The 26419-nt window shown below is 39.8% G+C and overlaps 1 protein-coding gene and 1 long non-coding RNA gene across 3 annotated transcripts in view; one reads left to right on the top strand and one right to left on the bottom strand.

Moving 5' to 3' along the window:
- Positions 1–26419, bottom strand: part of LOC128022638 (ras-related protein Rap-1A) — a 51462-nt gene that overhangs the window by 12239 nt on the left and 12804 nt on the right. The window contains exons 2-5 of one of the 2 annotated variants that reach the window (XM_052610379.1): positions 19961–20046; positions 13498–13566; positions 13340–13396; positions 1005–1145 (exon numbers count right to left, since the gene is read on the bottom strand). In XM_052610379.1, the coding sequence (XP_052466339.1) occupies positions 1005–1145; positions 13340–13396; positions 13498–13566; positions 19961–20017 (324 nt within the window). In that variant the 5' untranslated portion in view covers positions 20018–20046. The remainder of the gene's footprint in view (positions 1–1004; positions 1146–13339; positions 13397–13497; positions 13567–19960; positions 20047–26419) is intronic. The other variant, XM_052610380.1, reaches the window with a different exon arrangement.
- On the top strand, positions 6047–7408 carry LOC128022640 (uncharacterized). Its single transcript, XR_008185963.1, has 2 exons — positions 6047–6328; positions 7287–7408. It is a non-coding gene; the product is annotated as an uncharacterized LOC128022640 (long non-coding RNA).

Genomic DNA, 26419 nt, shown 5'->3' with positions numbered 1-26419 from the left:
GCACACAGAGTGCTTCTCTCACTTTTCAAGCACTAGAAGCCTGCCATGTTTGGACTGGCCAGATGGAAAAGGTTTAAAATTTAAACAAACCAGGAAGAGGTAGTGGTCAGGTCAGCGCAGATATTTCAGCAAAAGCCTCTGTAGAGAATCAGAACTAGGAATGTCATGCTTTAAGCTGAAAGTAAAAGATAAAGAAAGCAGGCTTGAGACAAGGACAGAACCACCAGAGAGTGATATCATAAAAGCAATGGCAAACCAAGCCACAAACCAATCATTTTTACGTAAGATCAGAAAACAGAACCTAAAGAGTTCACTCATACTCTCTTAATGAGAACAGCTGGCCCCAAACTCATACAACTGATGTACCACCATAAGTGGCCCATTCATACCTTTCAGCCTCAATAGATCTGAACATTTGCTGGGGACCAGGACTTATAGTGCAGTCCAAACCGTAGAACCAGCATGACAAGAGAGACCGAAAGAGACGCAAACGGTGTAAGGATAATCAAAACACATTCCAGTGCTTCACACTACACAAAGTGTTCTTTCACAAATCCAAAAAAGGGCATCACACGACTGATATAGAACAGAGTGGGCTGCTGCAGAGATGGCTTGTAAACCCATGGGATGGCAGATTAATTTCATCAGTACTCTTGCTTTGCTTAGGGTTGGGAAATGTACAGAATATTCAAAATATTGCCGGCAATATAAAGTAACATGTCATTAGACTTAATTACACAATTGTCTAATTTGTATTGTTTAATACAAATAATCAGCAAATCATTATACAAAATGTATATAGGGAGAAAAATCTTTGATTTTCTAAATATTACAGACAGAAAAAGACAGAAAGCAATAATGGTACTTTAAACTGTATTTTTTTTTTTTTTAATCAAGGTTTTAATAAGGCAGGGATTTGATAAACTAAGTCTCTAAAGTGCTTTTCTGTGTGTGCATCCATACATCAACGTCCACTCAACAGTAATATCTTCCCTCACACTTACATCCTCTGTGTCCTTTACTCGTAGAATCTGCTCTCTTAAGTCCTGCAGGTCATTAAATGTGGACTGTGCTGTGATTGAGTACACAAGAGCAAAGCCCTGACCGTTCTTCATGTACAGGTCCCTCATAGCTGTGAACTGCTCCTGAAAGAGAGAGGGGGAAAATACGCAATTAAAAAAGCTGTTAAAAGTGTTACTTTGGAAAAAAAAAAAATAGTAAAAATAATAAAGATTTGGGTCAACTGACTTTGTGGAGGGACAAACGTTTACATTTTCTAAAGGGCTCATGGACTGCCTCTTTAAAATTAATTTGTTCTGTTTTCTGAGGTCCACATAAGATTTATAAAATATCAAGATTTTTACATTAAAAAATATAAATTAGAAGTAAAATTTAGAAGCTATTTTCTGTCCTGTTTTGACCCCTCATCAGAACACTCTGTTTGAATAAGTGGGGCGGATTGTAGACTTGGGGCCCTATTTTAACGGTCTAAACGCAAAGTGTAAAGCACACGGCCCAGGTGCACTCAGGTCATGTCCAAATCCACTTTTGCCATTTTAATGATGGAAATACGGTCCATGCGCCGGGGCGCATTTTTGGAATGGGTTGTCCGTATTCTTTAAATAAGTAATGGGTGTAACGTTCAATGAATCAATCAGAGTGTCATCTCCCATTCCCTTTAAGAGCAAGATGCACTCGTGCCATGGCGGATCGCCATTTACATGGCAGAATTTGTTGGCGGAAATGCTGAATGCTTCTCAAGCAAAGAAACCGCTCATCTGCTCATGCGCGAAGTTAAAGCATGCGAGCAGATCATCTACGGGACAAGCAGGAATCCACCAAAGCTCTATGTGATGAGTCTGTTAATATACATGTGTGTGTATTGGCACGATTGTTCAATTAATTAGCCAATTTCATTAATCATTATTAGTAATAGGCTGAATTGCAAGTAGGTAGCCTAATTCTAATACAGGCAATGACCATAAATCATTACATTTTTTTTATTTTTTATTTATGTAGCCTCCAATAATATTATTTTACACTGTAATGCTTTTGTGTTTAATATTTGGCATGTTTGTGTGATGCGCATCCCTGTGTGTAATAAGCAAAGTAAACATGCACTGTGGACCGCCAGAGGTGCATTTTCTACCAACGCGCTCTTTAAATAAAAAATAATAATATTTGAGTTGGTCTATGGCACAGTCTATTTTTCAGCTCCTTAAAATAGATGCGCTTGAACACACCCCTTTTATTAGACCAGCACGCCCATGGGCGCACAAATGGGTGCAAATGCATTTGCTAATTAACGACGTAGCGCTGGTTCTCTTTTAGAAAAAAACAAACATAACCCCAGGTATTTATTCAATATAGTGGCTAAATTAATGAAAAATAAAGTGTCAACAAGTGCTGACATTTCCCAACATCACAGCAGTAATGACTTTATGAACTACTTTACTTCTAAAATCGATACTATTAGAGATAAAATTAACCATTCAGCCTTCAGCTACAGTATCGCATCAGACAGTGCACCCCGAGGAACAGTTCCACTCATTCTCTACTATAGGAGAGGAAGAATTGTATAAACTTGTTAAATCATCTAAACCAACAACATGTATGTTAGACCCTATACCATCTAAGCTCCTAAAAGAGGTCCTTCCAGAAGTCGTAGATCCTCTTCTGACTATTATTAATTCCTCATTGTCATTAGGATATGTCTCCGAAACCTTCAAACTGGCTGTTATTAAGCCCCTCATAAAAAAACCACAACTTGACCCAGCAAAGAACTAGTTAATTATAGACCGATCTCGAATCTCCCTTTTCTGTCCAAGATACTAGAAAAAGGTAGTATCCTCACAATAATATTCCTTCTAAGAGAAAAATTGTATCTATAAGAATTTCCAGTCAGGATTTAGACCGTATCATAGTACTGAGACTGCTCTCCTTAGAGTTACAAATGACTTGCTTTTATCATCTGATCGTGGTTGTATCTCTCTATTAGTTCTATTGGATCTTAGTGCTTTGTTTGACACAATTGACCACAACATTCTTTTGAATAGACTTGAACACTTTGTTGGCATTGATGGAAGTGCATTAGCATGGTTTAAATCGTACTTGGTTTAAAGCGCTATATAAATGTAAGGAATTATTAATTATTATAATTCGTCCCCTTGGAATTATAAGGTTCTATCTGCGTTCTGAGTAGTTTTGAGATATTGAGCTTTAAAGTTTTTGTGTTCCATAGACTTCTGTAGATAGAACCTTTTTGTTTGTGCAATAAAAAATCCCAAAATGTACACAACTCAAAATAAAACATCACATAATGTTAATAAAATGTCACAGAATAAGAATATGTGAATAACTCAATTTTGACAAAAATGTCAGATAGAACCTTATAATTCCAAGGGGATGAATTATAATTATTATAAATTATAATTAAATTATCCATCCATCCATCCATCATCTTCCGCTTATCCGGGGCCGGGTCGCGGGGGCAACAGTCTAAGCAGAGACGCCCAGACTTCCCTCTTCCTAGCCACTTCTTCCAGCTCTTCCGGGGGGACCCCGAGGCGTTCCCAGGCCAGCCGGGAGACATAGTCCCTCCAGCGTGTCCTAGGTCTTCCCCGGGGCCTCCTCCCGGTGAGACGTGCCTGGAACACCTCCCTGGGAAGGCGTCCAGGAGGCATCCGAAATAGATGCCCGAGCCACCTCAGCTGGCTCCTCTTGATGTGGAGGAGCAACGGCTCTACTCTGAGCTCCTCCCGAGTGACCGAGCTTCTCACCCTATCTCTAAGGGAGCGCCCAGCCACCCGACGGAGAAAGCTCATTTCGGCCGCCTGTATCCGGGATCTTGTCCTTTCGGTCATGACCCACAGCTCATGACCATAGGTGAGAGTAGGAACGTAGATTGACCGGTAAATCGAGAGCTTTGCCTTACCTTACAGCTCAGCTCCTTCTTCACCACGACATTACTGCAGAAGCTGCACCGATCCGTCTGTCAATCTCACGTTCCATCCTTCCCTCACTCGTGAACAAGACTCCAAGATACCTGAACTCCTCCACTTGAGGCAGGAACTCTCCACCAACCTGAAGTGGGCAATCCACCCTTTTCCGACTGAGAACCATGGCCTCGGACTTGGAGGTGCTGATTCTCATCCCAGCCGATTCACACTCGGCTGCAAACCGTCCCAATGCACACTGAAGGTCCTGGTCTGAGGATGCCAACACGACAACATCATCCGCAAAAAGCAGCGACGAAATCGTATGGTCCCCAAACCGGACACTCTCCGGCCCTTGGCTGTGCCTAGAAATTCTGTCCATAAAAATTATGAACAGAACCGGTGACAAAGGGCAGCCCTGCCGGAGTCCAACATGCACCGGGAACAGGTCTGACTTACTGCCGGCAATGCGAACCAAGCTCTTGCTCCGGTCGTACAGGGACCGAACAGCCCTAAGTAGGGAGCCGCCGACCCCATACTCCCGGAGCACCCTCCACAGGATGTCGCGAGGAACACAGTCGAATGCCTTCTCCAAGTCCACAAAACACATGTGGACTGGTTGGGCAAACTCCCATGAACCCTCCAGCACCCTGGAAAGGGTAAAGAGCTGGTCCAGTGTTCCACGACCGGGACGAAAACCACACTGTTCCTCCTGGATCCGAGGTTCCACTATCGGCCGAATTCTCCTCTCCAGTACCCTGGCATAGACTTTCCCAGGGAGGCTGAGAAGTGTGATCCCCCTATAGTTGGAACACACTCTCCGGTCCCCCTTCTTGAAAAGAGGGACCACCACCCCGGTCTGCCAGTCCAGAGGTACTGTCCCCAACCGCCATGCGATGTTGCAGAGGCGTGCCAGCCAAGACAGCCTCACAACATCCAGAGACTTGAGGTACTCGGGGCGGATCTCGTCCACCCCCGGTGCCTTGCCACCGAGGAGCTTTTTAACTACCTCGATGACTTCAGCCCGGGTGATGGACGAGTGCCCCTCCGAGTCCCCAGCCACTGCTTCCTCAACGGAACACAAGTCGATGGGATTGAGAAGATCCTCAAAGTATTCCTTCCACCGCCCGACGATATCCCCAGTTGAGGTCAACAGGTGCCCATCTCTACTGTAAACAGTGTTGGTAGGGCACTGCTTCCCCCTCCTGAGGTGTCGAACAGTTTGCCAGAATCTCTTCGAGGCCAACCGATAGTCTTTCTCCATGGCCTCACCGAACTCCTCCCAGGCCCGAGTTTTTGCCTCCACGACTACCCGGGCTGCAGTCCGCTTGGCCTGCCGGTACCTGTCAGCTGCCTCCGGAGTCCCACAAGCCATCCAGGCCCGATAGGACTCCTTCTTCAGCTTGACAGCATCCCTTACTTCCGGTGTCCACCACCGGGTTCGGGGATTGCCGCCTCGACAGGCACCGGAGACCTTACGGCCACAGCTCCGAGCAGCCGCAGCGACAATGGAGGTGGAGAACATGGTCCACTCGGACTCAATATCTCCAGACTCCCTCGGGATCCGGTCGAAGCTCTGCCGGAGGTGGGAGTTGAAGATCTCTCTGACAGGGGGCTCGGCCAAACGTTCCCAACAGACCCTCACAGTACGTTTGGGTCTGCCGAGTCTGTCCAGCTTCCTCCCCCGCCATCGGATCCAACTCACCACCAGGTGGTGATCAGTTGACAGCTCCGCCCCTCTCTTCACCCGAGTGTCCAAGACATATGGCGGAAGGTCTGATGACACGACCACAAAGTCGATCATCGACCTCCGGCCAAGGGTGTCCTGGTGCCACGTGCACTGATGGACACCCTTATGCTTGAACATGGTGTTCGTTATGGACAAACCGTGGTTAGCACAGAAATCCAATAACAGAACACCGCTCGGGTTCAGGTCAGGGGGGCCGTTCCTCCCAATCATGCCCATCCAGGTGTCACTGTCACTGCCCACGTGAGCGTTGAAGACCCCCAGTAGAACGACGGAGTCTCCAGTCGGAGCACTTTCCAGCACCCCTCCCAGAGACTCCATGAAGGCCGGGTAGTCCGCACTGCCGTTCGGCCCGTAGGCACAAACGACAGTGAGAGACCTATCCCCAACTCGAAGGCGCAGGGAAGCGACCCTCTCGTTCACCGGGGTAAACTCCAACACATGGCGGCTGAGCTGGGGGGCTATTAGCAAACCCACTCCAGCCCTCCGCCTCTCACCATGGGCAACTCCAGAGTGGTAGAGAGTCCAGCCTCTCTCAAGAAGTGTGGTTCCAGAGCCCAAGCTGTGCGTTGAGGTGAGCCCGACTATCTCTAGTCGGTACCTCTCGACCTCCCGCACAAGCTCAGGCTCCTTCCCCGCCAACGAGGTGACATTCCACGTCCCTAAAGCCAGATTCCATGTCCAGAGATCGGGTAGTCGGGGGTCTCGCCTACGACTGTCGCCCGATCCACTATGCACCGGCCCCTTACGCTCCCTCCTGCAGGTGGTGAGCCCACAGGAGGGCGGCCCCACGTCACTCCTTCGGGCTAAGCCCGGCCGGACCCCATGGGGGAAGGCCCGGCCACCAGGCGCTCGCATACGAGCCCCAACCCCGGGCCTGGCTCCAGGGTGGGGCCCCGGCTGCGCCATGCGGGCGACGTCACGGTCCTTGATTTTAATTTTGCCATAAGGGGTTTTGTGAACTGTTCTTAGTCTGGCCCGTCACCAAGGACCTGTTTGCCTTGGGAGACCCTACCAGGAGCATATAGCCCCAGACAACATAGCTCCCAGGATCATTCGGGTACTCAAACCTCTCCACCATGATAAGGCGACAGTTCAAGGAGAGGTAATTAAATTATTATTATTATTATAATTAGTACTTATATGATTGCCATCAATTCGTAGCAGTGAATGAAGAGGTATCATATCGATCTCAAGTGCAGTATGGAGTACCTCAAGGCTCAGTAATAGGCCCACTACTCTTCACGCTTTATTTGTTACCCTTGGGAGATCTCATCAGGAAACATGATGTTAGCTTTCACTGTTATGCTGATGAAACTCAGCTCTATATTACTTTGCGGCCCAGTGAAACATACCAATTTGAAAAACTAATGGAATGCATAGTTAGGCCTGTCACAATAACAAATTTTGCTGGACAATAAATTGTCCAAGAAATTATTGCGATAAACGATAATATTGTCCTTCTAAGACCAGTTTCAACTAATATAATGATAATGGCATAATAACGCAGGCACACCAAGCTGTGCGTTGAGGTGAGCCCGACTATCTCTAGTCGGTACCTCTCGACCTCCCGCACAAGCTCAGGCTCCTTCCCCGCCAACGAGGTGACATTCCACGTCCCTAAAGCCAGATTCCGTGTCCAGAGATCGGGTAGTCGGGGGTCTCGCCTACGACTGTCGCCCGATCCACTATGCACCGGCCCCTTACGCTCCCTCCTGCAGGTGGTGAGCCCACAGGAGGGCGGCCCCACGTCACTCCTTCGGGCTAAGCCCGGCCGGACCCCATGGGGGAAGGCCCGGCCACCAGGCGCTCGCATACGAGCCCCAACCCCGGGCCTGGCTCCAGGGTGGGGCCCCGGCTGCGCCATGCCGGGCGACGTCACGGTCCTTGATTTGAATTTTGCCATAAGGGGTTTTGTGAACTGTTCTTAGTCTGGCCCGTCACCAAGGACCTGTTTGCCTTGGGAGACCCTACCAGGAGCATATAGCCCCAGACAACATAGCTCCCAGGATCATTCGGGTACTCAAACCTCTCCACCATGATAAGGCGACAGTTCAAGGAGAGGTAATTAAATTATTATTATTATTATAATTAGTACTTATATGATTGCCATCAATTCGTAGCAGTGAATGAAGAGGTATCATATCGATCTCAAGTGCAGTATGGAGTACCTCAAGGCTCAGTACTAGGCCCACTACTCTTCACGCTTTATTTGTTACCCTTGGGAGATCTCATCAGGAAACATGATGTTAGCTTTCACTGTTATGCTGATGAAACTCAGCTCTATATTACTTTGCGGCCCAGTGAAACATACCAATTTGAAAAACTAATGGAATGCATAGTTAGGCCTGTCACAATAACAAATTTTGCTGGACAATAAATTGTCCAAGAAATTATTGCGATAAACGATAATATTGTCCTTCTAAGACCAGTTTCAACTAATATAATGATAATGGCATAATAACGCAGGTACACCTTTTCAAAGATAAATAAACTTTTATTTTATGGCAGATTCCGAGCATGAAATAACATGTTGACTTTGTGTGGCTTAAAATTTATTAATTTTGTATGTTTATATGTTATATTGTGTTTATGAAAGTGAAGTGACATTCAGCCAAGTATGGTGACCCATACTCAGAATTTGTGCTCTGCATTTAACCCATCCGAAATGCACACACACAGAGCAGTGAACACACACACACACACTGTGAGCACACACCCGGAGCAGTGGGCAGCCATTTATGCTGCGGCGCCCAGGGAGCAGTTGGGGGTTCGATGCCTTGCTCAAGGGCACCTAAGTCGTGGTATTGAAGGTGGAGAGAGAACTGTACATGCACTCCCCCACCTACAATTCCTTCCGGCCCGAGACTAGAACCCACAACCCTTCGATTGGGAGTCCAACCCTCTAACCATTAGGCCACGACTTCCCTAATTTATATGGCATTAACCCAAAGTATATTTCAAATGTGGTATGCGTACTCATAACAGAAGAGAAGTGCTATTTTTTTCCATACGCATTCACCCCACATCTAGTTAAAAACATCTCAGCTGTTTAGAATGACACAAGCGCACCAAGTCATGTGACAAGAACTCAATCAGCTTCCTTCGGGGTGAAATTCCACGTTGCACCCGTTTTTTTTTTGTTTTTTTTTTTCATCGTAAATAAATCTTGTTACAGAATTATAGCAAGGGGTGGCGGAAATCCATTATTGAAATGTCCTTGTTGAAATGGATATCGCATCTGATGGTTGTTTAGCAATGACAGACGCCTCAGGAGCGTACCTGCACAAACGCTTTGGAAAGGAGAAAACGACACATCTAGCGTTTTGCATAGTTTGCATAGTCGATATAAAAAAACTGGATGATGAGTAATTTCTTACTGCTAAATTCTGAAAAAACAGAGGTGTTAATTATAGGACGTATCTAAGACTTGATGGCTACTCAGTCAATTCTTCGTCATCAGTTAGGAACCTAGGTGTGCTATTTGACAGCAATCTTTCCTTAGAAAGCCATGTTTCTACTATTTGTAAAACTGCATTTTTCCATCTCAAAAATATATCTAAATTATGGCCAATGCTCTCAATGTCAAATGCAGAAATTTTTATCTATGCATTTATGACCTCAAGGTTAGATTATTGTCATGCTTTATTGGGTGTTTGTTCTGCACGCTTCGTAAACAAACTACAGCTAGTCCAAAATGTTGGCTCCTTATCAAACATCGTACAGATTTTAAAATATTGCTTTTTACTTATAAAGCCCTGAATGGTTTAGCACCATCTTATTTTTTCAGTGTTTTCCATACATTGATTTATTTGTAGCATTTGACTTTGTTGAATAAACATGAGAAATGCACATTTCAAAATCAAAACGCGTTGCGGGTGTTTTATTTGAATGTATCTTTGAAGGGAACCGACTGTTTTCAGAAAAGTTTCAAAGACATTTCCATCATATCTGATAAATAAGCTTTCATGAGCGGAGCTGCTTTGATTACAACCGCCCCCACCCTCCAAGGGAAGCGTGGCTACTTATTATGCAGCGCTTTCGCCGGCTGTAGCGGATATCAAAATTCAATGAAGATGGACGCCGCAAAGACTATCGCAGACAAGAAATGTATTGGACTGGCGTCAGACGAGTTGGACCATAAGATATCAGAGGCTATATCGATAGTAACATTTGATGGGGATAAAGACAGAGAAATGGGGAAAATCCGTAACTTTTACTGTAAATGCTACACAAGGAGGAAAGAAAACTCTCTGCCTGAAGACAGTCCTGTAGCCAGAAGCTTCCTCCAGACATTATGTACAACATACGGCTAGATTCTTTAGTTGTCGAAAAAGAGTGGCAGGACATGCAAATTATTGGACATTTAGAGGCAAATAGACGCACAATGCAAACTTCAGAGATGGTTACTTATTATTTCATTGGAGACAACGAGATCTACAAAAATGCTTTTCGGTTTCTTATGGGGTGAGTTTTCATAAACATCAAAGTTTGTCATTTTATGTTATTCTAAAAACACATACACTTTATCTCATGTTCAGACCTTACGTTAGTTACTTGCATTTACGCGTTCGTTAAGTGTTTCCCGCATGAGGTAATTTTTTGTTGTACGTTGCCATGATGTTCACGCGTGCACAAAACTACTACAGTACCTCAGCATTTCACAGACACACTGAAAATCTCATTAAATGAATATAGTGACCAACATGGTCACGGTTATCACAAAATCCTGTTCAAAAAGTCCTAATGCTACACAATGAAATCAATTCACCAAGTTTTATGTAGAAAACCAGCAGATAACAAATAAAATTAGCATCAATATGTACTTTTTGTTTACATAAACATTAAAATAATAACATTAAAAATTATGGCCAGATTTTAAAGAAGTGTCTTGCAACGTTATCTACAATGCACAAGTTCAAATAGTTTTGACAAAAAAGGTTTTATAAAAAGATAAAACTCACATATTTCAGCCTCTAAATCATTTTTATAAAAGTCAAAAAAGATAAATTAAAGAAATTATAGAATTTATTTATCAAGGATGTTTTAAATAGATCAAACGTAATAAAGACATTTATAATGTTACAATTTCCATTTCAGATAGATGTTCTTCTGAACTTTCTATTCATCAAAGAAACCTGAAAAAAAGTTATACACTGCTGTTTTCAACATAATAAGTTGTTTTCAGTGTCGACTAGTAGGAGCTGCACTGTTTAGTCAACCAGTCGACTAGACCCGCACATCCCTAGATACAATGCAGCTATCATCATATCCTCATGCTGCTCAAGATTTTAAATTTCAAAATTGTGTTTTATTTATTTTTTTATATTATTGTTTAAATCATCCAGCGGGCTGGATACCTCTGTGGGCTGTATGTTTGACACCTCTGATGTAAACATACCTAGTGAGTTCCGTATCATTCAGATGAAGAAGCAATTTTTTAAAATTTCCATTTATTTTTTTCTAAAATGACCGAGCAATAGAAAGCATAGAAGACTCTATAGAAAGTCTTTGCATAGGACTGGATAAAAAGAGTAAATTTTGAAATTAAGAGTTATTTTGTGTTTTTTAGTGAAGGGAAAGACCTTTTAGTGTTTAAAACTGTTATGTTTGACATTTAAAAGTTTGTTATGTTTAAGTTTTTATGGTTACCATTGTGCTTAAGAGTAGAACACATGAAGGTAAACACTACATAGACTTTAGCAATAACTGCGCTAATGCCAGCTACAAGTAACATCTTACTTGTTCAATATACAAGCTAAATAAGTTGCATTTAGCGTGTGCTATAATAGCTGTGGATTTGAACTGAAAAAACAAAACAAAAAAATTAAACGTATAAATTGGTTCCAGGCCATCTAATCCATTAGTTGGAACAAGAGTCACAAGTATCTTACAAATATCTTAAATTGTGTTCCTAAGACGAATGAAGATTTTACAGGTTTTTAACCACATTCGGGGTTGACAAATGACAAGAGTGATTAATGACAAAAAAAAAATTTAGGGTGGAGTATACCTTTAAAGTGACAGGACTAATCTGGGCACATAACCAATCTGTAGAAGCCAGAAATCTTTCTGGTTGGTAGGGGATCAAATACTTATTTCACTTTTTTTCAGAATTTTTTAGTTGATATTCTGTCTCTATCCATTAAAATAAATGTACCATAAAAATTACAGACCCTTAATTTCTTTGTGAGTGGGCAAATTTACAAAATCAGCAGGGGATCAAGGGGATTAAGCTGTCTTTAGACTGACAAGAAAGTTTTAAGTTCTGAAACTTACAGGATGTTTTTATAGTGCAATGACTTTATGTCAAAAGGTCAAGGGGATTTTGATTTCTTAGTTCACACCTCCCTAAAAAATATATTATTTTAAATGCAATATACTGTTCATTCAGTGATAATGCCACAATATTGTAATGTCTTACATTACTTCAGGGCTTTTCTCAGCAAATATTAAAGCACATTATTAAGCTATGGGTTTGAGAGAAGTGTCTTTCAAGACCTCTACAGTCTACACTGAGAGCTAGGTCTTCAGGGGTCCACTTGAAACACATGGTCTAACCTGAGAGGATTCTGATTCTAATCTTTGGACACAAGCCGGTTGTATTATCTATTGTGTAGTTTTGGGTCTCTGGTCATTAAAGATGGATGTTCTTCTCCCGAATGGTAAATAAATATGCCAACTTTATATTTTTCTAATTGGCGATTAAACAATATTTTATTATTCAAGTACATATCAATAATTTGATGTGTTATCGCCTCCTCTTCTGTTTGTAAATTAGCAAACCATATGGGATTCTGGCGTGAGCAGCAGCAGTATGCGAACCTTATAAACTCTGCACTCTGCAACAGCCGAGCCATTTGACAGAATGAAAGCAGGGATTTACTTGCTAATATTAACATAAATATAAATTTCTTGTCATTTGATGTGCAACATAAGTAGTTTATCTACTTGGAGTTTCTTACAGATAACAAAAAAACATCTAAATGCAGTTGATGATTCCAAAATGTATAAACTAAATTAACGAACATTAAAGCACAACTGCATATTTATTTTTTTCCTTAAAAAAAAAAAAAACATTCAAGGCTATTCTCCCACATATTACAAAATAAAGTGTTCCTGTAGCTCAATTGGTAGAGCATTGTGCTATCAAGCACAAGGTTGGGGGTTCGATTCCCCCGGGAACACATGATAGGTTAAAATTGATAGCCTGAATGCACTGTCGCTTTGGATAAAAGCGTCTGCTAAATGCATAAATTTAATTTTTATTTTACATTTTTAAAGTCAACATTATCTGGCAACATGGGTTAAAAATATATAGCTAACATAAATGCTGATGATCAGAGAACTGATTTAATCAACAGATAAGTTAGGTTTGTATCATACCCAGCTGTCACCACCCACCACTGCCATGCAGAGCTGCAAGCTGTGCAGATGTCACCACCTTTTGCATTCAGATCCAGATGATTTTTAAGGAAATTGTAAACAAATCAGGTCTAATTTGGTTGGGCCTGTCTCGTTTCAGGTTGTTTTAAAAAAATCAATTTATGCACATCAGTCACAGAGCTGTGACATATTTTTTGTCCACTAATTTGGTAATTGCATGTTGCCTGCTGTTGCTGGCTGAAGTGTGGAAACGGAGGCCAAAAGGACCTACTGTTCCTGCTGTGTCAAGGATCTCCAACATGCACTGCTGGCTGTCCACTTCCACTTGCTGCATGAGGAGAAGAGAAGAAATTAAACAAATAAACTTCTATCGTCCACTGGGATATAGAACAAAAAGACAGGAAAAGCTACTGAGCATAGAATTGCTACCTTCCTATAGGAGTCTTCTATTGTGGGGTCATATTTCTCCACAAAAATTCCCTGGACAAACTGGACTGTCTGCAAGAGACAAAGATATTACATTAGAGCCAGAGAATGTTTAACACACACCTGTAAAAAAAATAAAAATAAAATAAAAAAAATCAGTCAAAAGTCAGGAAAAAAACAACAACTGCCATATATTCTCAAAGCAGTAAAGGACTGAAGGTGTGGTCACAGTACACTTTCGGCCCATTCATACATGTGCATATGTGGGAGACCTGAAACGCAAGTTAATATGAAAAAAAAAAAATCATTTTTATGCATTCTAAAGTTTGGTGAACTTATATCACATGAATATGTTTGACCAATAGAAGATCTGTATGTCCTGGGGTCCGTTCTTCATAGCTCGCTTCATACATCTGAGATGATTTGACAGATGCCAGATCTTTTAGAGGTACACTAAGTGAATTTTTCCAAATGAAGCTTACATTTGAAAGCACCAAAACAAGGACGCCCATATCCCAACAGGACCTCAACCCTATTTAGATAACTCCTGCCCTCAACATGATGTAAATGTTAATCAAAGCACTTGATGAATATATTTACGGAAAAGAGGTACTGTATGAACTACAACTACATATTGTACAAACTTGTCTTATATAATGTATAAAAAATGTTGTCTCAAATAAAATGTTCGGAAATAATACAAGGAAAAAGCTTAATTTTTTTAAAATCTAAATTCAAGGTAATTTGAAATCTAAATGACTGAAGGTATAACACCAGTAGACTATTATTAACTATAAATAAATAAATAAAAAAAACCTGCCTAGCCCTAATGTGAGTGAAAGATGACCTTGACCTTGTTCAGCTTTCCAAAGAACCAGCGTCACATGAACAGTGGATGCAGTTTTTTTTTTTTTTTTAAAGGACATCAGTTATATTTCGGAATAGTGTTTATTTGCTCCCATCATTTCACTGATGAATGTTTTATCAACAAGGCCCAGTTCGAAACTGGATTTGCACAAAACTGGGAGGGGTTCCAGCGATAAAAGATCCCAGTCATGAGTCAGAACTGCAGGCGGTAAGTAAATCTCCATTAAAAGTGTTTTGTTGGCAATCGGCGAATAAGTGCTCACGACTCTTTAGCTCCACCCACGGCATGCCTGCAGGAGTTTGGCTGTTTTTGGAGAGAAGAATAAAGCTATATCTTTCTTTTATAAATCTGATAAAACTAAGACTGTTCAGAGCTATGAAGGATGCAATACTATTATATAGTAAGGCTGAAACGGTTAGTGGACATTATCGACAACGTTGATAAAATATATATTTTAAAATGATTAAAATGTTCAGAGAAGCATCTATTATATAATATCCATTTCTAATGTCACCAATAATTTGAGACGCCACTTTATTTATTCAGCACTTTATGAAATAGATTTATGAAAAAGATAGCCTTAAATCAAGTAGCGTTACAGTATTAAACATGAAAGTCGTCACTTTCAGTTAGAATTACAAATTGATTTTCTGTCATAACACAGCTCTCCAGTGTGGAGGTAGCTAATGATAAAATATTTTTATTAGTGGGGGGAAAAAACATTTAATTAGTTATAGTTTGTTTTGCAAAAATCAAAGCTTGATCTAGCTCAGGACTGTTTTCATTATCATAACCCTATAAGTTATTTTAAGAGATATTGTTGTGAATAAAATAGTTTATCCAAAAATAGAATGTCTACCCTTATGTTTGTTTCTTATCCATATGACTTTTACTACATGGGGGGAAAAATGTGAAAAACCATGTTTGGTATTCAGCCCAGTGTTTCATTTTGTTTGGCTTCGCCTTTCGCATTTCAGTGCATCCCTATTCAGTACACTTTAAATCTCATACTTTGACAATTAACAATATATACATTTTTAAATATTTATAAAATTTGGCAATATTGGTTAATAAAAATGTTCATGGTATATTAATTACAACAGATAAAACAAGGGTTGGACTGATAGACACATTCATCGTCCATTTCCGATGGCTGACAGACATCACAATGTTGAGCCCGTATTGTGATTTAACAGCTATAGAACCAAATGACAATCAGAGAAAACCAAAGCCATGGTTTTCTGATCATCTACTGATCATTACTGTGGATCACATCATTACTTGTAGGGCTGTGCTCAGAACATCGATACAACATTACATCGTCATGAACTCCTGATGATGTGTGTATCGATACAGCAGCTGCTGTCATGCTTTTAAATCTAGCCAATTACGTGACGTCAAAAAGGACATTCAAAAAGGATAATAGGATTTTTCCACCGTCGTCAAAAGTAAAATATGGGAGAATTTTAGAATTTATGCTCAGCAGACAGTCAGACGGTAGATATGAGTCATGCGATATGCAAGCACTACAGAACAAAAGTACACCAGGAACACGACGAACCTCTCTCTGCATATTTCAAGATATCATCCAGACCAGCCAGCCCTGGCCGCAGCAGATAGGCCTTGCACACATCCATCATCCCAGAAGCGGCCAACGATGCCTGATGCTTTCATCTCAAAACTCTTAACCGTGCCTCTGTGATCTCAAAAGATTACAAATGCATTAATGTGATTCATATATGAGGATTTATGGCCATACAGTGTTGTTGAGAATAACGGCTTCAGACCAACATGTCAGTTTTTAACAGAAACGGCAATTCCCTGGTTGTATGATGAACTTAAGCGAGATATTCTGCTGTCACTCTTCTACACAGAGAGTTTCAATTTCCTGCGATGCATGGACATCAAGAGCAACCCAATCGTATGTTACGATAACCTGCCACTACATATCTCCCCACTGGGAACTTGTCTCGCCCGTTCTGTAGACTAGAGTGATGTTTGAAAATCACACCGGAGCAAACATCGCAGATTTGCTAAATGATGCACGAATGGGGAATAAAAGATAAAGATCCAGTGCTTGTGACTGATGACGCATCTAACATGGAAGTACCTGCAAAGCTAGCCAAATTAGCTCATGTCAGTTCCTTTGCTCACTGTTTGAATCTGGCTGCTCAATGGGTTACCGATAGTCTCCCATCTTCTCGGAAGAGTTCGGAGCATCACAACATTTTTTAGGAACACTTCAATTGCCTACCATGTCCTGCACGAGAAGCAAAAGGTACTTGGCCTTCCTGAGCATAAGTTTATGACCAATGTCTGTACAGGTGGAACAGTGCACATGACTTGTTGGAGCAATTCATTGGACAACAGCCCACAATTTGCGCTGCATTACTGTCAACTGAAGTGTGGAAAAATGGCAAAGATCTGTGGACATTAACAGAAGCAAGACATAACCTGTGCTGACATAATAAAGGCACTGAAGCCACTTAAATTGGCAACTCACGTTATGTCCGAGGAGAAGACCCCGAGGGTATCTATTATCTCACAGTTAGGGATGCACGATAATATCGGCACAATATCGGTATCGGCCGATAAAAGCTCAAAATGACCATTATCGGTATCGGCCGATATGAATATTTTTGCCGATGAGCCAAACCGATATTCTCCAAGTGAAATAATTAACCTGTTTTTCAGATGTGAATGTCAGTCTACATTTGTAAAATAATACATTTATGGTAGAATCAGTACAGAAGAGATACATGGATTTCTCTTCAGTAAAATTAAAGTTTAAATATATCAGTATATATTTGTATATATATCGATATCGGTATCGGCATCGGCCAAAATTATTTTGAAAATATCGGCATATCGAATATCGGCCAAAATCCAATATCGTGCATCCCTACTCACAGTTGCATGCTCAATCAAGTCATGGCACTCAAATTGAAGCCACCAACTCGGCAGTGATGCGGGACATAAAGATCGCTGTGACTGGAGATCTGGAGAAAGGATATGACCGTAAAATGCCCCTTCTAATTTTGACTTCAGCATTGGATCCGCGTTTTAAAGCACTGCCCTTTTTGAAGGAGGAGAACAGACAGGAGCTCTACACCAAATTGGCAATGGAGGCACCACAGATTTTACTTTTTTCCATCGGTAAAAATGATTTTTTGGGATATCAACTCAACATATGTTTTTATTAATGTACAAATTATTACTGTACAAATTATTTTATTAATCTACAAAATATGGGCTACATGAGTTTACAATACACACTTTACAATAAGGTTAATTTATTAAACATCACATAATGTATTAACTTACATGAACTAACCATGAACAATAATCAATAACAATAATCTTTGTTAATGTTAGTTAATAAAAATTACAGTTGTTCATTGTTTGTTAATGTTACTTTACAGTGCATTTACTAATGTTAGCAGGATTTTAATAAAGTAGAAGTAAATGTTAAAATTGCTATATAACAAAGATTAATAAATGCTGTAGATGTGCAGTTCATGATTAGTTCATTTAACTAATGTAGTTAACTAATGTTAATTAATGAACCTTATTGTAAAGTGTTACCAAGTTATTAATTACAAAATGTCATGTTATGATTATTTCAGGACCAGAGTAATGAAGCAGATCAGAACAGAAAGAATGCTGAGACAGATCTGTTGCCTCCCTGCAAGAGAAAAAATGTGGACTAATGCTCTTGAGGACTTGTTTGGAGATGCATTTTCCCCTTCCAAAACACAACAATCACCTCTGACACTGTATAATCAGGCAGAGGTTGAAGATGTGCAAGATGTACCCTCTGCATCCCTGGTACAAGCGTAAAATTAAGTCATGGTTTCCCATACATTCATTAATTTGTGGCGGCCCGCCACAATATCAACGCTGAATCACGGATTGATTCAGATTTTTTAAATATTTAATATGGGTACAATTGTATTTTATTGTAGATCTGCCTCCCTCTCACAAACTGACAACGAAGGCACGCGCGACTAGCCCCTCCTCTTCGAACACGATCTTAATCAAAACATGAGCATGTGTTAGTTCCGGTGCTTAATGCTTATTCCCCAGCGAAGATTCCAGAATCAATCCGGAGTTGAATGGTTAGTAATGAACACTGTTGCTCAACATAACTCTGAGAAGTTAGTCTATGTTAAGCGCTGTTGCGTTTCCATTACAGATTCGTGCAAAACTTGTGTTTTTTTTTTTCTAAATATCGATAAACAAAACAAAATTATGGCGTTTTCATTAACCGATGTTATGCGACTAAAACGTAATTTTTTTCCTCTCGCGATCAGTCATTCCATAAATCATGGCAACGGATATCACAGCAACCAGGCTGGACATTATATTATTATTATCTCCAGGTTCAGGTTTGTGTGTGTGTCCACCTCCAGGTCCAGTTTTGTGTGTGTGTGAGCCTGTGTGTGTCTGAGTCTGTGTGTGAGTGAGTCTTTTTGAATGTTTGAGTGTGTGAGCCTGTGTTTGAGTGTGTCAGTAAGTTTGTGAGTTTGAGTGTGTGTGTGTGTGTGTGTGTGACAAGAAGTCTGTGGAGCAGTCATAGCATAGAAAGTGTAGCAATGGCATAGCAATGTAGAAATAGCAATGTCTTTAAAGGGATAGTTCCCCCAAAAATGAAAATTCTACCTTAAGTTGTTCCAAACCTGTATGAGTTTCTTTGTTCTGCTGAACACAAAGGAAGATATTTGGAAGAATGTTTGTAACCAAACAGATCTCGGTCCCCATTGACTACCATGTTATATATTCTTTCCTACTATGGAAGTCAATCGAGATCTGTTTGATTTTGATTCTGTCATTCTTCCAAATATCTTCAAATATAACCAAATTATCCCTTTAAGGTATCTGACACTAAGTGTTGGCAATGTGTACTTGTCACTAAAAATATATGATATATTTAACTTAACACCCCCCCCCCCCCCAAACACCACACCACCGCAAATAGAATCTAATTCTGTGGGAAACACTGTAAGTTGTTAAAGTTTTTGCATTTATGGAATATGTTTTAAATTCAGATTAGTCATTGAGCTGTTTATTTGCTTCAGTGTCACTATAATTGTCATTTCAGTTACTGAGGCAGTGACTTTAAAAGCAAAAAGGAATAGTCATTCTAAGCTTTTCTGACAATTTTTCATTTAAACCATTGTTTTTTTTTCCAATGACAAAAACAGTTGTTTTTGCTTATAGTGTACTTACAGCGTATTTATCTAAGAAAGTTCCGGTAATACAAGGTAACTACATGGGGTAGGGTTAGATTTAGGGGTAGGTTCAGGGTTAGTACCTAGTTATTATTACATAGTTATTGTAATTACTAAAGTAAGTACATCGTATGTACATGAGGAACAGGACTCTAAAATAAAGTGCTACCCATATGTTACTGTAATTAAACTGGTCAATCGAAATTTAGTTTAAATTCCAAATTGAACCATATCGTGATGTCTATCGTATCGTGATGCATATCGTATCGTGACATTGTTGTTGATACACAGCCCTAATAGCTTGGCTAATCACTGTAGTGTAGCTGCTTTAAGTTTTGTTGAAGATGACATGGTACACTGTACTTACCAGGGCTGATTTGCCCACGCCGCCAGAGCCCAACACCACAAGCTTGTATTCACGCATATCAGGGTCTCTTCACCAGACTCAGTAATCTAAAAAAAAGACAAGATAATTAATAGGTCTCTACATATTGATATATGTTCATTTGTGTGTGTGTGTGTGTGTGGGTGTAGGGGGGATGCGGCGGGGGGGGGGGGGGGGGGTATGATTCTCATTCAACTAATTTTTGTGAGCAGTCACACTGGCGCAACCACCGCATTGCCCAACTCATTTTTCAACTCATTTTAACTTTCTGTTGCAAATTAGAAACATCAAACGGCAAAAGAAACTAAAGTGAAACTAAACCACGCTGCACAGTCGAAACCATTTATCAGCTCGGAGTGCAAAGCAAGCAAACGTTGTTTGATGTTGGAGCTCAGAACAGCTTTTCTCGGGACCCAAAGTTGATTTCTAGACACTGTTTTTGCACAGATGCAACAGTGCTGCGAGATCCAGTGAGAAGCCTTTGAATTCACGCACAATGATAAGGTTACTGTGAGATTTAGTGAGAATCATTCAAATTCGGTACAGAAATCAGAGTTAAACAGTGCTGATATGTCAAAAAAACAGAAATGGTAACACTAACTGTAACCATGGTGTTGTGGTAGAAATAGTCGAATGCGTTTTATCATTCAAGAAAATTCAAGCCATTGATTTGCATGCATTTCACACAACTATTTCCAGCACAGTGCAGTGAATTCAACATACCAATTTGAAAAACTAATGGAATGCAGTCGATATGCCCTCTTTAGTAAGAGAGGAATATATACATTTTCTGTATATAAAAAGTAGATTTTGCACCTGTTACTGTTGTTAATAAAAGTAAATTTTGTAAGCATCTTAACTCAAGCTTAGTGCTTTACTGTCAATTCTGAATAAACAATAAAAAAAAAAAAATCATAATCAAGAAATGAATATGTTAGTCTGGAGCCCTGTTTATTAGAGGTCGACCGATTTATCGGTTTTGCTGATTAACTGGCATGATATTTGATTGCTGGAGCAATCAGTTCTCAATAAAAATCTATGCCGATAGTTTTACCACACAGTGTGCATTATAAGTTAAGTGATCAGTCTTTAAAGAGAAGGACTACGTGAGAACCACTATGGATGATAAGTTCGCTCTGTCGCCTTGTTATTATTTTATCTTTACTTTATTTGTAAGCCAAGAAAGAGTTAATCTCTCATGTATGAGAAGAGCGCGTTGCCGTGTAGCAGCCATTAAATGTGTGGGACACCAACTCCTCGTTTTCTATCCCTTTCATTTCATGTATTTAAAGAATTATCCGAGTCATAGCGGACAACTTCAGCGACTACAAGCTCTAATCCCCCTGCGCTCGCTGTGTGTGTGTGTGAGAGAGAGAGAGAGAGAAATGCAGTGCGTGAAATTGCTGGGCAGTTTGATGATTGAATTATAATAAGCAGCCTAATAAAAAAATAATAGCTAATACATTTATAGGAAAATGAGCCTAATATCGTCTTGATTATCGACAGATAAATCTGCTTATGTCGATATCTCTGACTATCGTCGATACACGATACTATCGTCTATCAGCACAACCCTAGTTCCAATTGGGCTCAACCCTCCACCCGCATGTTTGTCTAGAGACATGCTGCCGAGTGAGAGAGATGTTTCGCCCTATGTAATGAATAAGACTTCATTAGGCAGCATAAGGCAGCAACACACCCGCCAAAAAAGCAACCTGCAGCAGTGTTAATCGTTGTGCGTAGGCCTGTCATTAAAACCAATTTTGCTGGACGACTAAATGTCCAAGAAATGATTACGATAAACGATAATATTGTCGTTCTAAGACCAGTTTCAACTAATTTAATGATAATGGCATAATAACGCAGGTACCGTATTTTCATATAAGTCACATTTTTTTTTCATAGTTTGGCTGGTTCTGCGACTTCTAGTTAAGTGCGACTTATCAAAATTTATTTGACATGAACCAAGAGAAAACATTACCGTGTACAGCCGTGAGAAGGCACTCTTAAGCTGCTCAGTGCTCCTGTAGCCTACCCCTGAAATCATTGAGCACCCTCTCGCGGCTGTAGATGGTAATGTTTTCTTAACCGTTAACCGAAAGTAAACATTCTGACCGATGAAGGAGTTCGATGAACATATCACATCTTTTGGGCACTCAAGTTCACTATTTCAAATGCGGTATGCGTGGCTGATGGATGCTTAGCAACGACAGAGGCCTCAGGCATGCAGCTGCCCGAGCACTTTGGAAAGGAGGAGAAAATGACGCGTGTGTTTTTGTGTTAACTCACTGGGCGTGTTGACACACGCAATCACTCGCCAAATGAAGCGAACGAAAAGTACGGGCAACAAAATTACTTGCAAAATATATTGTATTTAAATATATTAAATGTATTTAAATAAAGCAGAAGTGCAAGTACAATGCAATATCACTTGCGACACAAACATCCACAAGCAAATGAGAGGCGCTTCGCAAAGCTGGTCACTCTAACTCCCAGGACATCTATGGTGTTTTCTACAGCGGCCTGTCCACAGGCTGCACTCCAGACTAACCCCACATCATGACGTGTTACATTTTTTTAAAAAGAATTGTAAAAAGAAATTATTGCGTGCGAAAAAAATTATCGTTTTTTTTTTTATCGGGCGATTAATTGTTTTATCGACTATCACAACAGGCCTAGTTGTGCAACTCACTTTACTTTTGTGGCTCGCATGGCAGTAAATAACATGATGATACGATAATGCAGTCAATACAGATATTTCATAAAAACATTAAAAACAAGCAGGGCTATAGCAGAACCCATTAAAAAACTCATGTCAGGTCTTGACCGGACATGAGTGGCACGATCCAACACAAGATAATCGAATAGGAGTTGCCAGTTTTAATCTTAACAGCTCTTAATGCCAAGTGTGCATTTGGATGGTTAGATGCATGATGGGCTAGTGTTAAAAAAAACAACAAGGTTTTTATCATCTTGGCTCAGTTATACATTTGAATGGTAAACAATGAAGAATGGGATGCAAAGTAGCGATTAATTTCATCATCGATTGTCGCTTAAATTAACGATCAATTAACTGATTAATCTTTAACCATAATGTTAACAGAATCTCAAAATCCAGTCATGAAAATTAAACTTACATTTTAATATGGACAGTCACGGAATTTGTCAAAGTTAACATAAATTAATCAAATCAAATCTCCATATGGACCAGTATCTGTAAATGTTAAGCTGCAAAAGTTGATTGAAATCTGAATCCTGCATGTTCTGCGAATTTTCTGTGAATTAATGAATGGCAGAGACGTGCGGTTTTGTTTACTACATAGACTGAAGTAGGGATGTCAAATTTCGATTATTTCCATGATCGATCGTCGTTTAAATTAACGATCAATTAATCGATTAATCGTTAACCATAATACTGCAAAATGCGTCTATTGCAGGCACGCAGTCAGCGGTATGACAGGATGTGCAAAAGCCACACACACACACAAAACGCTTTCTCACTTGAATTAAAGAGGTTTTAGTCTGAATAAAATGCTAGCAGCAGGATTATAAAATGAATAGATGCGATTATGATCATTTGATAAAATGAAGAGAGCGCGCCATACTTTTGAGGTCATTTTACTTTGTTGACAGTTTCCAATCCCGCACGGAGAACGCTGAACGCGCATCTTTAAATGGTTTTGTGGTGCTCGTTGTTGTATTTTAAAGCACAATTGCAATGTTTTCAACTGACATTATTGTATAAAATTATCCGAAATGTGGAGCGCGTGTGACTGCGCTGCACATTAAGTGAACTACATCGGCGCTGCTGCACCAAAACACAGTTGCTCACATTAATTTGATCCTGCTGGATTCTGTCCTAGAAAATGTCCGATTTTTAAAAATCCGGCATACAGCGCATTAGATCGTGACAGTGCATGCGTGCAGACGAGGATGAGCGAGCGCGGCTTTGGCTATTTGGAGGTTATTGCTCATGTCTCATTCGGCACAAATCGAAATGTTTCCATATTCGCAATGTATTTGAATGTTAAACTATTATTTATAATGTAAACTAGGCTTGTACTTAACACGCATTCGCATATAGACGGAAAAGATGATCCTCTTCATATGAGCAAAAACGTCCTTGGAACAGCAGAGAGGACCGGTATACTACGGTCTATTTAAACTGACCAGTGTAACCTTTTAATGTTTAGTTGACATTTTATTTTGATAATGAACAGACTGCGATGTAAGTTTGAATCGCTAGAATACGTGTGCAGCATGCTCCGGCGCGATCGAAACAGCTGAGACATTAAAAATATATATATATTTTCCGCAGAAGTGTTTACTTTCATTTGTGCACACTCACAATAAAAACAGAAGATTTGTGCTCTTGTAAAATAATGCAAACAAACAGAATGCGTTGTCATCTTTTTTTTTTTTTTTTTTTTTGTGAACTTATGGAGCGCCCACACTTCTGTTTTAAATCCGTTAATCTTAATTAGCCTATTTAAGTCGGATATATTTCGCATTGCCTATTTAAAAAAAAAAAAAAAAACATGAAAACAAATTGTTATTTTTATGTTGGGCCAATTACTTACTAGGCTATAAATTTTCCTTAAAGCATCCCATTTTGTCCCAGGGCTTAGAACCTGTGCCCTAGTCAGGTCCATGCAGAAACTTGTGAACGATGCTCGGCGTCACCGTTTAGTGACAGCAGTGAATGCTCCAGGAATGTGTCGGTCACAGCGCCTATTAATCGCTGTTTTGAATCCAGCAATTATTTATTTAGAAATGATAAGATCTGATTATGACAAGTGTGGTATAAAAGCTTTGTTTATTAGAGGAATAATAGGTTAACTGGAAAATGTAAGATCGCGACCATGCTTTTGGACCCCATAGTCTTCATTTACGCGGCTTTGTTCTGGTTTGCCGGTTGGTCACGAATTTCCACAAATTCAGTATATTTAGGCATCGTTTCTTTTCCTAAATCTTCATAGTCTAACCCTCTAATTTCCCAGGTTTATTTTATTATCTTTCGCTTTTAATAACTGTTTTCGCATCTCTTACTGTGGTAAACATGGGAAGGGAAATTAAAGATTTCATGAATTAAGAATTCGTTCGATTTATTAATTTGTTCCCTTATTTCACTTAAATCATGGGTTATTTAGGGAACAAAATTAATGAAACATGGACAATTGCCACATTAATAATTCGTAGGAATGAATTAACAAGTTGTAGGAATGAATAGACTACCTGTCCTGTCACTGTGTCCCGCAGCCCTGCAAAGCGCACGATATAAAACAGTTATCTGATGAAATGATTAGTAACTACATTTCTATTGCATTTAATGTTGAAGAACTTTTATGTTGTTTCTATTTTAATGTACTTTAAAGTTTAAATCACATTAAAAGCTTAATTTGTACATTGTGAATGAATGATGATGCTTTTATATATCGTCACCGTCACTCACAGCCGCTCGCACGTGTTGAGTGCGCATGAGCCGCACGCAGCCCAACATTGAATCGGTTAACCGACCATCGATAGCCTTAATCGATTGCATCTCTTATCGACAATTAATCGATCATCGATTAATCGTTGACATCCCTAGACTGAAGTGCATGTCGCTTGCGGTAATTTCAGCATCTGCTGTCTCAGTGAGGACAAAGATACATAAACAACATCACCATAAATGTTCTGAGTCACTTCACAAGCATTTTACCATTTCATATGAGTTAAACAAGTGTCAAAATAAAAGTAGCCCGTCAAAATAAAAGTTCATTTTTACATAAAGACATTGTGCTAGAAATATTACTATTATTTAGTAGAATGTATGTGATACTCCTACTACTGTTCAAAAAATTAATAAAACTTTATTTTGTAAAGAAATAAATCACACAATATTTCTTCCATGTTTAAATTTGAATAGCAAAAAAAAAAAAAAAAAAAAATTATGTTTAAATTTCATTAATTAAAAGAGAAATGAAATTTGGGTAAAACTTTTTTACTGTTCTTCATAATTATATTACTTGTAGAAAAACTTTAAACATGATTGTAAATAAGTATAAAAAATGGCATTGGTTTTATTTTAATGTGATAAAAACTTTTTCTTTTTTTAATTCACATATTTTTGTGTTTTGCTTTGGTAGTGAAATTGGTACCGAGAACGATGGATTTTTTACTGGTATCGGTACAGAATACTAAAGTTTTGGTATCATGACAACACTAGCAGAGACATTAAAAAAATGTAAAAACCTTTTTCGCTAAAGTGTTTACTTTAATTTGTGATCTTATAGCGTTTAGGAAAATGTTAGATCGTGACGATGCCCCTGGATGCCATTCGAGATATAGCCTTCATTTATGTGGCTTTGTTCTGGTTTGCAGGTTGGTCACGAATTTCCACAAATAAAATGGATTTCCATCAACAACAAGGCATTGTTTCTTTTCTTAAATCTTCACAGT

This window comes from Carassius gibelio, chromosome A11 (genome assembly GCF_023724105.1).
Source record: "Carassius gibelio isolate Cgi1373 ecotype wild population from Czech Republic chromosome A11, carGib1.2-hapl.c, whole genome shotgun sequence".
Taxonomy (NCBI): Eukaryota; Metazoa; Chordata; class Actinopteri; order Cypriniformes; family Cyprinidae; genus Carassius; species Carassius gibelio.
This window is presented reverse-complemented; position numbering and strand designations above follow the sequence as displayed.